At 39.0% G+C, this 13776-nt stretch overlaps 1 protein-coding gene across 1 annotated transcript in view; it reads left to right on the top strand.

Annotated features, from left to right (window-relative positions):
* The window catches only part of LOC124281353 (cAMP-regulated phosphoprotein 21-like), a 68691-nt gene extending 55759 nt beyond the window's left edge, over nt 1-12932 (top strand). The window contains exons 13-18 of the mRNA XM_046717388.1: nt 791-930; nt 2358-2521; nt 2835-2990; nt 4742-5696; nt 6645-6753; nt 7113-12932. Of these exons, the coding sequence (XP_046573344.1) occupies nt 791-930; nt 2358-2521; nt 2835-2990; nt 4742-5696; nt 6645-6753; nt 7113-7119 (1531 nt within the window). The 3' untranslated portion in view covers nt 7120-12932. The remainder of the gene's footprint in view (nt 1-790; nt 931-2357; nt 2522-2834; nt 2991-4741; nt 5697-6644; nt 6754-7112) is intronic.
* Nucleotides 12933-13776: the final 844 nt, after the last annotated feature.

The following is a 13776-nucleotide window of genomic DNA, read 5'->3' as shown; positions in this document are numbered from 1 at the left end:
CCCTTTCTCCACCTCAATAAAGCATCTTTCACCAGTATCAGAACTCTTTTCTCTGCTATGACCATTACAACAAGCTATTGCAGCATTTGATTCCAGGAATAAGAACCCTTTGTTTTCCCCCGCCATCATCACCACTCACTTGGAATAAAGTTGAAGTCATTTTAGCCCTGGAATCCCAGATAGTAGTAATTTGTTCCATGAGGTATTTAATGTGCGAGGTTGAGATAAATATTGTGCCAACTGAACTGCAAACATGGATTACAGTATAGATGACTTCAAACATCAGATAGATAGATTTCGACCTGCCTTGGACATAGATGTAGTCATCAGGATGTTTCCATGATAAAGAAATATAATGAGATATGAAGAAACCATGTTGCATAAATGTTTCTGGATGTTGACAGTGATGACATATATTGATGGGACTGTCTTTATTTGGTTTACAGCCTCATTAATGAGTGAGGTTGTTAATGTCATAAGACATAATCTGAAATGTACAAATTACCATCTGACAAGTAAAATCATCCTCACTGAATTATTTACACAGGTTAGTGTAATCTCTGAATCGGTCCTTTATGCCTCCCAGAAAAATCATACATATGAAATATGTCTCACCATCATGCTTACTGATTTTCATCTTCTCAGATTTTCAATGTGAAAAGATGTGCAAGGATGAGGACTTGAGTCTGAAAAACTTTGTCCTACATTGCAAACTGCAGTGATATGTTAACTGTATCGCTTCTACCCACTGGGTCAATGACCTCATCAAGTGATTCTATGACTTGAGTAGAGTATCGAAATATTTGACAGCAGCTCCTTTACTTTGTTCAGGTGGTGGTGGACCAGGCCCAAGTTCCCAATATGCCTTCCTGGTAGCGATGGACCCTACCAACATCCCGCCTGGAAGTATGATAATCAACCCACAAACATGTGGGTGGGATTTGTCTGTTTTAACAAGCATGAATCCCTTTTCCATCTTTTCGCTCCTTATAACTGTCTTTGTACATTTTGATTTCTTTTCTGTGATCTCTCAGGTATATGCCCATCAAGCTGCCAAACATAGTGGAATGTTTCAGATGGTTTATGGGACTCGTTGATGGGACATGTCTATAATTTCAAATGCCTGTATTTGCTATTTATGTTACTGTGAAAGTAATCATGTTAATCATTTTTATCCTATGTCAAATGTTTTCTAAGTAGTACTAAAGAAACATGTTTTGACAATTTGTGGTTATTTTCAGGGTAGAGAAGTTTGTTTTATGTTAACACTTGATCTTAATTTGTACGTAGATACATGCATTGTGTACTCTCACTGAATCCTGCTGTAATAAAAGTGAACTAATAGCCTAAATATGGTTTCGGTTTCCCTCAGAAAGAATGTGCTCCATGATATGATACTTTCCTGCATTGTCTGAACAGTTACATGTGGAGCATCTCTCACCTTCGTCCTTATGAACGTAATGTTCATCATAATGATGAATAAAGAATGTGCTACAACCATGAACATCTGACATCATTCACTGTTTGCCTGTCCTGGTCATTGGCTGCTCACACATTCATGCAGAAATATGTCTTATGTTCCATATTTGAAGATGCAGCTTAGGCAGTGATGGAAATTAGGAAATGAAAATAGAGTAATTCAGACTCCTGATCTACAAAACGATCTTAGCGCTAAGACAATCAAAAGATCATACTTCAACATTGCCCTATTTGAGACAATGATTGCTTTGTGGAATAGAGCTTAAATACTGAAGCAGAAAACTTCAAAGACCCCCTCTGAATTTCTATCACTGCCAGGTTTTGGCATAGACCTGTGAGATTATTTCAGTTTACATTACCTCTTGTAATGTTCTAGTTTCAACTGATCATTAAGTTACTGCATCAGTTGTAGCTTCATGTATATTGGAACTATCACCTGTAATCGCAAGCTTTCTAAATGTCACTGATAGTTCACATACTATGTACTGAATTACTATGTAATTTTGTGTTTGCGCATGCTTTCATACAAGAGTGTGGATTTTCATAATGTAGATACATGTGCCTGTTTCTTGGATGATAGTGCTTGTTAGGCTAATTTGAAATGGATTGGTTGTCTTTTATGATGTACTTGAAGTGATTACTGTTGCCGAATGTCTTTTTTGAGTTTGTTTATTTGATTGTGATTATTTTATTGACTTTTTTTTTGAGTTATTAATATGTTATTTGTGTGTGATTTTTGAGTATTTTTTTTATGTTTATTACAAAGCTAAGTGTTTTTTTGCATTTGATAAATTAATAAGTGTTTTTAAAGAGTGATATCAGTGTTCATTTACCTAAAGAAATATTGTAGTAAATGCTTCCATGATTTCATGTTTCAGTACAACCCCATGTGAATCCTGACGGGTCCTTGTATCGGTACGATCCAGCCCAGCCACCACCCTGGCTACCTAGTGCAGGGTCATCAGCACATCCATCAACACCTTCATCAACATCATTCCCAAATAGTCTACCAACACAATATTCTAGTGTATGTACCCATGTTGTAAGTTGACAGTTGTTTTGAATCTAATTTTTTTATTATTTAAAAAAGCAGCAGATTAGAACCTCTCTTTCTTACTTTTCACTGTTTTCGGGAGCATACATTTATCACCCTTAGCCTAGGACTTTTGCTGTGAAAACCTACTCCTTAAATGTTATGCATAAAGATTTGAATTGGGAACTGACATGACAGATATGTTGAGGCAGGCATCCTGGAGTGTTGGGTCGATGTCCATGCTGTGATATTAATAGTTTAGAACCAAAGGTGCATCCTCAGACTGTTCTAGACACTAACCTTGCACATTTCTTCTTTCCAGGATCAAGACACAATACATCAGTTTTCAAACATGCATATGTCAACAGACATAATAGAATCCCTGCAGCAGCGTGGACCCGCCCCACACACCCAGCAGGGCTCACACATCATGATGAGCACCCAACAACCCTACCAATCCCAACCTCCGTATATACAGGTAACTCACTTTGTGTCTAGAATGTAGTGATACAAGATCTGCTTGCAATAACCACTTTGTCTTGTTGCATTTACCACAGGCATATCTGAGCTCCAACCATTATGTTATTGCAATGTGTGTTTCTTTTCAGTTTTGGGGCGGTGGGGTAGCCTAGTGGTTAAAGCATTCGCTCGTCACACTGAAGACCCAGGTTCGATTCCCCACATGGGTACAAAGTGTGAAGCCCATTTGTGGTGTTCCCCTGCGGTGATATTGCTGGAATATTGCTGAAAGCGGCGTAAAACTAAAACTCGTTCACTCACTCATTCTTTTCAGTTTACTGGTATACTGAAAATGCACACAAGCATATTGCAGATTTACATAAAATACAAACATGCACCAGACCATTACTGATTTGATATAATCAGACATGAGAATTTTCCACGGATTTCCAGGATTTACATGTCAACTTGTGTCAATTTTTAAATCAGCATAAATCTGCATTAACATTTTTAGGGAGCCGATGGCACTTATAATAATTGGCTTTCTCATCCAAACATAAACAAAGGGAGGTTGGCAGCCAAATACAAATGCATCTCTCAAAATCAAATGCATCTCTCTCAATAATACTAACTATCAGCCCTCAGGGAAGCTACCATATAATTTATTTCCCCCAAAATTACGTTTTTAGATTACAATATTTAATTAAAAAGTTCAAATGAATAAATGCAACGTTGCATTAGATCAACTCTTGTGCCCTCTACTGGCCGAATATTATGTCAAACGAACCCCATAGAGTTATGTCCCTTGGAATGCGCTTTACGAATATCCTACGCACAACTTATAGGAAGCTAAAGTGAGTGCATATGCCCCCAATATATAAAATATAGGCCAAAATATTGTCAAAAATGTGTGACATTGTGCCTTTAATGTGATCTTTGAGTTGTCCAATTCCAGTGCTCATATTGCAGGAATTGTTTTGACTTCTGAATGTTCTTCCACCACCCAGTGGCAATCCTTTCTGCTATTTTATGTCATCCTTTAGGTAAATCTTTAAGAGTTAAAAGGTAAAATCCACAAGTTTATCTCCCTTAGATGTCATCATCGTTTGTCCATTGAGTATTATGTTGTCATTCTGTTTCAGCCTCTATATCTGTAAGATGAGGGACACACATTGACAACTTGAATGAAAATTTATCATCTATCCATTTCATATGTTTCTAAGAAATGAGTTCTTGGACATTGTGAGAAGAACTATTCTCTGTAGATCTGTGATCCCTGACATGTCATCTGGATTTATTTAAGTTTATACCTCTCAACATAGCAGACTTTGTGCTTCATTTTCCAGTGTATCCACGTCATATCTCAGTCTCTCATTACACTAGAAATATAACTGAAATTCAATGGCAGTTGTTAATGCCTATAATCATCTTGGTGTAAGTGACTAACAGGATTAGGTGGTGGTCAGGCTTACTTAGAAGATACAAGTCGTTATGTCTCGGCTGCATAGATAGTAAATCACTGGCTTGTCTGGTACACACTTGATCATTTACAGACTGCTGGAATATTGCTGAACGTGGTTTTAAACAACAAACATAAAACTTATATGTCCAATATGTTCAGTATCTGAAACTGATTTTTAAATGCCCAGTTTATGATCAAGATCAACCAGAAATTTTGACCTTTATGTATATGTACATCTCCTGTATTTAAATTATGGGTCATATGGCCTTAAAAGCAAATAAGACTTATCTACCATCTGTGTGTTACAGCCTACATACTACCCTGGGCCACAAGGTGTGACAGGCCAACCAGTGCGCTACACGTATCAGGTGCCATATCAGATGCAGAGTCAGAGTTCTATGGATAGTCAGCCACAGCCACATCCAGCAAGTGTGCCCCATATAGGACAGTACTCACAGGCCTATGTTCAAGGTTACCCAACAACAAACTATCCAAATGTTGTGGTACAACAGAGTGCTTCTCAAAATGCAGACATGTCAGCATCTAGTAATGTGTCACAGACTGGAGTGTTCACGGGTCCTCACCAGGACAGTAATGTTCCCTCATACTCTATACAATACAGCCCCTATAGCCAGCAACAGCAGCAGCAGAGCAGCTACGGGCAACAGGCCCAATCCCCAGTGTTCTATAGTGTATCCTCCACTACTCCTCAGCTGGGCTTCAGCTTTACTGGGCCAACTGGCTCCACAATTAGACCCACTACACCCCCTAGTCAAGGTAACAACATACCAAACCCTAGCATAGCAATAAACATGGCCCAACCTGTGAACTTTCAGCAGCAAGCAAGCGGGTCTGGTGGTGGGCACAGTACTGCCACCTCGCCACAGTATGGAACCTACTACCCCCAGCTTCACCAGCAGGCAGCAGCAGCCATCAGGCCTGTCAATCAGGTCGTGCAAATTGCCGGTGTTCAGTCACATGCTACACCAGGCCCTTCAACCCAACAGCCATTCTCCATCGTTAGACCAAGTATGCAAGTAGGCCTCCCTGCGGGGAACATCCCGCCACAAGCAGGTAGTATCGGGCAGCATGCAATGGGGTTCAAGGGATACTCTATCAACACCTGTTTCCAGAAGCAGAGTGTTGGAGGTGATGGCAGCAAGGACACGGCACCCACTCCCACCGTGTTGCCAGGCAACCTCAGTCATATTACTGGTCACATGGCATCAGGGTCCAGTGTGAGACCACAGCAACTAGGAACGGGTAAGTCACAGTGTAGAGATCCCCCATTCTTGACTGTTAATAAAATGTATTTTTTTATCCCCCACAACACGTTTTGCGGGAGTATTAAAATGGAATCCTCCAATGCGTCCTTCTGTGCACATTTGTCTTTTCCCAAGCAGAATTTTATACCATTCACTATTTTTTCACCAAACTTGGCACAAACATAAATCTGGTGGTTTACTGGTGACTTTGGGTAGTTTGGGATTTCTGAATAAAATATTTTTTTTGCGTTGACATGGAAACAAGCTTGACTTCGATTGAATTTGGTGGTAGTGCTCCTTTCTGGAGCAGAACTTAAAAACCTTTGAATATTCTCCTTCCACTTTGATATATACACGCCAAAACATTTGACATAATCATAATTCGTAGACATATTCATGAAGAGTATTTTACCATTGCGGGGGATATTGATGACTTTGTCTTCTTGTTGCAGTTGCTTCTTGTTGGAAGGTATATTCCTTCCATTATGAAAAGTGTCTTCTTACAAAGCCATTTGGAAGATTAAGTGTCAATAGCATCAGCTATTCATTTATGTTTGTAGTGTAATTGTCCTGAGTAGGACCAAGGCCTTATTTTCTCTTTTGTGTCTCTTAATTCCAAATATCAGTTAATGTAAGATGTATGACTGCTGGGTGTACCTATCAAAGGCAGATAGTTACTGGAGCCACAGATATTTCTAAGTTGTTTGGGGGCGGTGAGGTAGCCAAGTGGTTAAAGCGTTCGGTCGTCACGCCAAAGACCATGGTTCGATGTCCCACATGGGTACAATGTGTGAAGCCCATTTCTGGACACCCCTACCGTGATATTGCTGGAATATTGCTGAAAGTGGCGTAAAACTATACTCCTCACTCACTCTAAGTCATTTGTATTAGGAAGGATGGAAATGGTACCATGATAGACTTGTAACTTGTTTCCTCCCTACTTCAGGTGACATGCGAATGTATGGGCAGACATATCGCCCACAGCTACAGCCTTTACAGTTTGGGCAGAGAGCCACTGGTCAGCAGCCCCCAACCCAACAGCCCAACAAACCAAGGTGATGCGAATACAGTCCTAGCTGGCTGTTGTGTGTACTTTCAGAAAAATATCAGTTACATTGTGAGAACCTAGTGGTAGATTTGTCCACCATACATTGTTAGTGATAACTCTGTGAAGAGTCGATTTTCAGGAAGGAAGCTAGGTGTGAGTGGTATTTTGTTTGTATGCTTTACATCAGTGGCATAGTTGGTTGCTCAGGAGGTTGTCAGATTGCTGTTTAATCATCAACTGGCAGCTCAGTCCTTCAGTGGTATAGCTTGCAATAGCTCCTTACCAGACAAGATGATATTGAAATTCTAACAAAACATCTTTTTTGCCCAAATCACATTGTAATCATCTTTTCACCTTTTGTTGTAGAGAGTGATCTGACCCTGTTGGGCGTGTGAGTTCACCTCGACCTGGAGATCTGATAGAGCAATGTCGTCGTCATCGTTGTTGTCACAGGGTGCCTATCTCTAGTTTCACATCATCTGCCACTGCCACAGGCACTATCGTCTGCACTGCCGGCCGGCAATTTCGTACCTGCGTACAGACAACCATCAGTCGGGGAACAACAACAATCAAATTTTACCATATCACAGTTGTAAACACCATGTTTTAGCAATATAGTGAAATACAGGAGAAGCTGCCTCACCTTGACGTGTCACCATGATTGGGATTGTGTACAGGTCAAGGTCACTAGACAAGGTCAACATCTGCGAGACATGAGCGAATCAGGTCTCATTAAGATAAAAGAAAGATCATTATTTTTATAGGAATTTTTAAAAGTGTTTTATTCAGAGATCAGCTGAGATCTAAAGAATCGGATGACACATTTCAAGTACATATAAATGTAAAACAACTACTGAGACGCGATGTCATTAGAATGAAAGATTGTGTGTTTCATGCATTTGTCAGTCTTCTGTGTAGTAACTGGCTTATGAGGCACATTACTTTGTGATGGAGATGAATTACTTGTAGACCATTGAAGATAACAACTGATGGGGATTGGGTGTTGGATGAGCATAGAGTCACAAGAATCAGCTTCCTAGAATTGGCACATTGTGTGTTGATAGTAGTAGACAAAATTACACCTGGTACATCCATAAGACATATATTATAGCACCAAGTCATTCCTGTAGTCTGTTGTTACAATCTCCCAGTGAAACTCACACCAATGTACGCACCAGTTATGTAGTCAGTTGTAGGGCACTTTACAGGGACTGTGCAAGATATACCTTTCTGTTACCAGGAAGTTCAAGCCAGATTTCTTGGTTGTTTTTAATGTGTGAAGTGCTCAGCAGTTGGATATGTTGAATTCTTTTGAACCAATTGTATATTTTAGGCCATAAGTTCAGAAAAGGGTATCTAGAATCATCTGAAAATCATTCTAAAACATTATTCGGATTTTGTTCAGTGGACGCAAATACATATATGTTCAGATAGAAGTTACTATTCCATGAGCAAAATCAGTCCTGACTATGAGTTTGCACTTAATGTTGTGATGATGTGTATGTTAATGTAGCCAACTGGAGACTTTGTTGTATGTCATATGTATAGTTGACTGTTGAGCATCATGTTGTTATATCACACCAGTCTGGAATAGGAAGCTGCTAGGATCTCCACACTGAAGCATGCTATCTTGCACAGCCCCTGCTGTCATGTGCCACATGTACCTCAGTCTTGGGCTACATAATTAGCCATGTGTTTCATTCCTTGTCAACCAAATACACTTATTTATCTAACTCTGCTCTCAGACATGGGTCAGGTTGAGCCAGCCAACCAATGTGGAATATTCGATATCAGTTCATATTGTGTTTGTGAAATTTTATGACAAGTTTGTTGTTTTGCTGGCCCCATGTTCAGGGTTGAAGTCAGGTAGGAACAAATGTGAACATCTCTCCACAGTCTGAAGCAATCAATATCTAAATTAATAAATTCTAATTTTCTATGGCTTGGCCATCAGTTGAATCTTGGAAAGGGAGGTTTTTTCATAAAGTTTGAAAGCTGCCTGTCAAAAGCACTTTTGTATCTATCTGTTGCACTTGAGTCTGTCATAACTCTTCATATGAAGGGATCATGATGAGACACCGCAGCTGGTTGGAGACTGTGGAGACGTGGAGTTAGAGTATGTTTATTACTTTATGCCTTCATCTCTTGTTGGTTTGCACAATGTATGTCCGGACTTGTGACTTCTTGGTGCAATATTTACTTGCAATGTTCCTGTCACTTACACTTGTGTTCCTAACCGTCAGTGTCATGGTAAAATCTGAGAATAGAACTGCTGATAGCAATAGGGAGAACATCGAATACACACCCTTTAAACATTTTACAATATTCATTTCTTTTTTAAAGCCTCTTTGACATGCTGAAACAGCTGAGACTGTTGAAAGTAAATAACATGGATTTTTGACATCAATTGTTGTTCTAAATTTAATCATTTTCATTTTGAGGGTAAATGTGTACTGAAACAGTATGTAAAAGTTATAAGAGTGACATTTCTTGTCATTATTTTTCTAAATTACGCTTTGTATTGGTGCAGAGTATTGATCGTTTATGATGGCAGGGATGGCTGCTCTTATCACCTGTTAAGATTAACAAAGAGTGATTTTATAATCTATTTGTAGTAAGTATGCTATCACCTTGATCATCATGCAGTTACTTCAGTTTTAGCAACTGTTTTTATGGCTCAACATATTACACAAGTGTTAAGAAAGTTCATTCAGTTACGAATGACTTCTCAAAGGTTTATCCGATTCTGAAATTGCATGCTGTTGGCAAATCTGCCTCAAATTTGACTTGTATATTGCTGAAGAAGTGAAAAATTTTATCAAAATGTGTCAGTTTACCTTCACCACCTAAGTAATTTTATGTTGATCAAGTGATGCATGTTTACACTTGTTGAAAATGTTATTATATTTGAAGTCAGTTTGTTACTTTATTGATATATTTTAGATTTACCCATTAGAATCATTTGAAAGGAGCGTTGGCTGTTATGAAATTCTGACAAATTTTGTTTGACATACAGGACAACTATCAGAAGTATTTTTGATGCATTTCGTAGTGAGTAAATGATATGTTCATCTTGCTACATCAGTTCTTCCAGTAATAGACAATGTTAAATAACAGAGAGTTGCTCAATTATCAAAACACAAACTTAATTTTCCTATGCTGCCAACTTGTGGTTGATGTTCAGATATTTGCAGTATGGTCGGTACAAGATAATTGCAGGAATTTTTTGCGAGACCAAAATTCAACAGTCACAATTATTAGTGCATGGTATCATTGAAATAAAGATCAGTTTATTGTATCAGTAAGTGAATCAGAGTTTAACATTGCATTGGCTGTATCTCTGCCTTAGAGCAAGTAATATGAGATATTTTTAGTTAATACTTGAATATCGTTAAAGAACTGAAAACCTTACAACTGAGGCAGAATAAATCTGCCTTATTTATGTATGAGTCATGAAATGATAACGTTCCACTTTTGAGCTCTTTGTGAGTATTCTACTGGGCTAATGTTAGAGATGGGCAACATGTTGGATATAAATCTGAAAGTCCGCCATATGATCGTACAACTAGTTGTAAAATATATCATCTTTTCAACAAATTTAATAGTGTTGTTACACACTGTGTGTAGTAATGAAATCAGTCAAATAAGTGTCAACTGGTTTACAAGAATCATCAAGTTCTACAAGTATATAAGTACATGAGAGGATTTGTGTACTTAATGAAACTGATCAGATCTGACAACTTTGTGGAGCTAGTGTGGACACAGACCCATTACTACACACACCAATCTGAGTAGATTTCATCTGCCCGGTGACACTTTCCAGATGATCATAGTGTATAGAGTAAATTAAAAGACATTCATTCTGCATCTGTTACAGAAACGGTACTGTATAAAGGTATTTAATATGAAAAATATAAAGGTATATCTTTCATTCACCCTTTCATTAAATGGCTACAATAGTGCCACTTCTACAGAGGAAAAGGCTTCTTGGAAAAAGTAATTTTCAAGTCGATAGGGACTATCAGTTTGTGCTGTCTGTGAGACTTACAGAGCAGTCGCTATAATGGGCATGATCACAATTGAATATGGAGAGGGGCAACTGACTGGTGTGTGCCCAGTGCTTTTACTTTGGCAAGAAATATCAAGACTGTTGGGGGATTTAGTGACATCCATATGTGAGAGACTTAAGTAATGTACCATGCAGGTTCATTAAATCATTATAATCTGATTGTTGATGACAGTGAAAGTTTTTATGAGAAAATATGTCTTGATATGTAGCTTTGATGCGACCCTTGGATGTGATCTTGAATTGCAGATGTATGGAACCTAAATGTCTTGGGTTGTAAGGGAGTACAGTGTACTTGGTTACTGAACACAGGTGAAAACAAAAGATTGTGATACTTTCACTTGATTGTGATGTTCCTTTTGTACAGTGATGTGAACCAGTGCATGGAGAGCAGATGGTATTCCAAGTCTGGCAGTCAAGCTCACACCCTAGGGTGCTGTATTGTAGCATGAGATCTCATGTACAGATAGTCTCTCTGTCCCTTCTCCCTCCCTCCCACTGTACATAGAATTAATTTCTCTCTCCCTCAACCCTACCACCTGTGTGATGATTGCCAGTGGTCCATTACTTGTGTCCTGTCGTCGCTGACAACCTCCATACTTTTGATATGTTTTCTTATCCTAGCATTGTGTGACTGCATTGTGATGTAACGGTATGTTGAACACCATGCACCTCCTTCCCCTCCAGGGTTACAAGTCACATTGCTATCCAATCATGCAAGCCATTGCCACCGGCTACAAGTACAGTTATTTGCAGCAGCATTCGGTAGTGATAATTTATCAAGATTTCTCCTTGTCAATGCATTATCTCCACCGCAGGAAGGGTTCAAATTGTTAATCAGAACTATATTTTAAATAGTACAGTGATGTGAGGGAGTTATTTGGCTCGGGCTCAACGTTTATAATGATAGTATCATCGTGAAGGTAATTCGAAAATATCAAGCATATCTGTTATTTTATCCAGGTCTCTTGAGTACTCATTATTCCATCCTGTTTGTGTCAGGTCCAATTTTCATACCATGTCTACAGTTGTCTGTTGAGTTGCCCTTGCATACCGGTGGTTTACATATAGAAGTATTGTCCATGTTCACCTACTATGCACATGATTATGTAGTGTAGTTGGTTGTAGTTAACCCTTTCAGTGAGAGACACTCTAACACAGTGCGTTTATTTGGGATTTGTCATTGTAAGAGTTAGGTCTACCTGTGAGTGAAGCATCTTGGTGGGATAAGAATGATGCTCTGATTTGATCGGAGGTCATTATATGAATTAGTATTAAATGACACAACCTCTTGACAATTTCTTACATGCAAGTGTCAGAAGGCTAGATTGCTGTTAGTCCTGTGACTCCACAGAGATAGACAATCACACTGAGAGGTTACCTGTGCCAAAACTGTCAGAAAGTGCTACCTAGTTCTTAGTTGTTGTTCTTGCTGTGTCTAAGTTGTCTGCTTACTCTTGTACAAGATATTGTGTCCATTATTGTTGTTGTTTGTAGCTGTTGTTAGGGAGGAAGTAGAATCCTTGTTGACACTCAAGGCAGACACTGTTGTGTGAACATAGTATGAATCTTGTGACTCAATCTACCAAGAAGTGGAGCTGGTTGAGGACTCTCTCCATTCTAATACCTGTTGATGTAGGCAGACAGAAGGGGAAGGATAATATATTGTCAGAGGTACTGGCACAAATACGCAAATCTATTGATAACCTATTCACTAGTAAATTATCTATTTAAACGTGTGATCTCAATACTGTTCAGGAGGTTGTTTTCAAAGTCTACTCTATAGTCCAAGAGTGTTCTTTTAATCTTCTGGTTAATGCAGACATTCACATTGTGAGGAGGTTACCAATAGATCTTCAGTTTCTGTTTGCATAACCTCTGGGTGTTGTCACAGAAAATCTATGTATGTTAGAGACAAGTTAGGATAGTCCCAAATGTTTTCCAGCTGGTAGTTTAGCCTAGTTTCAATGGTGGCTGTGACCCTGGTGGGAAGGGATGTGCTATAGTTCAGCTATTCTACAGTTGAGTCTGGGTTATCTATTTCATGTTGTATTGCGTTGACTCAGTATTGTCAGCCCACTCTGGAACTCCCATGCTCTAGTAAAATTTATTTGCCTGTTGATTCTGTTTGTTATTTTTTTATGAAGTCATGAAAATATTTTCTTGATGTTGACAGGCAACAGGCTACAATTGTTGATGATTGTAAGTTCATTATTGCATAACATGTACATTGATTGCTCATCTCATGAAACACCTTGGGTCAATTTACCAGATGGGTAAAATGTGTAAAGCCCTTTCCTGGGTTCCCACCTCTGTGTTCTTGTTAGTGGCATGGTTTTACCATGCTAAGCAAAAATGTACCAGTGAATCACAACTGAAATGAAGCTAAATCACTTTAGAGAAAATATATTTATGTTAGAATGTATCATTTACTGCCTTGCCTTGAACTGGGACTGTATTGAACATGAAATGAGGATGGAGACTTTGTGAATTCATTTCTTACAGTGGTGTAACATCCATGGATAACAGGCTCCTTGAGACATGGTAGAGCTGTTTAGTACAGGATGAACTTTGATGAGACTGAGGTACAGTGATATACTGACTCAAATTAGCTGGTCACATCTTCTTGAGTGGCTTTTTAATACCAGGCTGAATGGACCAGGCTGTTGGGCTTAGTATTTTGGTTGATTTCAAGTATGATAAGGTGGCATTGGACAGTCGTATCAATCTTGGTCTGTCTGATTCAGGAGCGGATACAGCTTTTTGAGAAAGGGGGGGTGCACACTTCACTTTTACCCGAGTTTCAATGGTCATTTAACAAACTTTCAGCACAAAAGGGGGGGGGGTGCGCACCCCTGCACCCCCCCTCTGGATCCGCCTATGGTCTGATTGATCCAGATGAAACTTTTAAGGACTGTGCAAACAGACAGAAGATGGTTTGCCGAACACAAGTTTTTGTATCCA

This window comes from Haliotis rubra, unplaced genomic scaffold (assembly GCF_003918875.1).
Source record: "Haliotis rubra isolate DU_JTF1 unplaced genomic scaffold, ASM391887v1 Scf283, whole genome shotgun sequence".
NCBI lineage: Eukaryota > Metazoa > Mollusca > Gastropoda > Lepetellida > Haliotidae > Haliotis > Haliotis rubra.
This window is presented reverse-complemented; position numbering and strand designations above follow the sequence as displayed.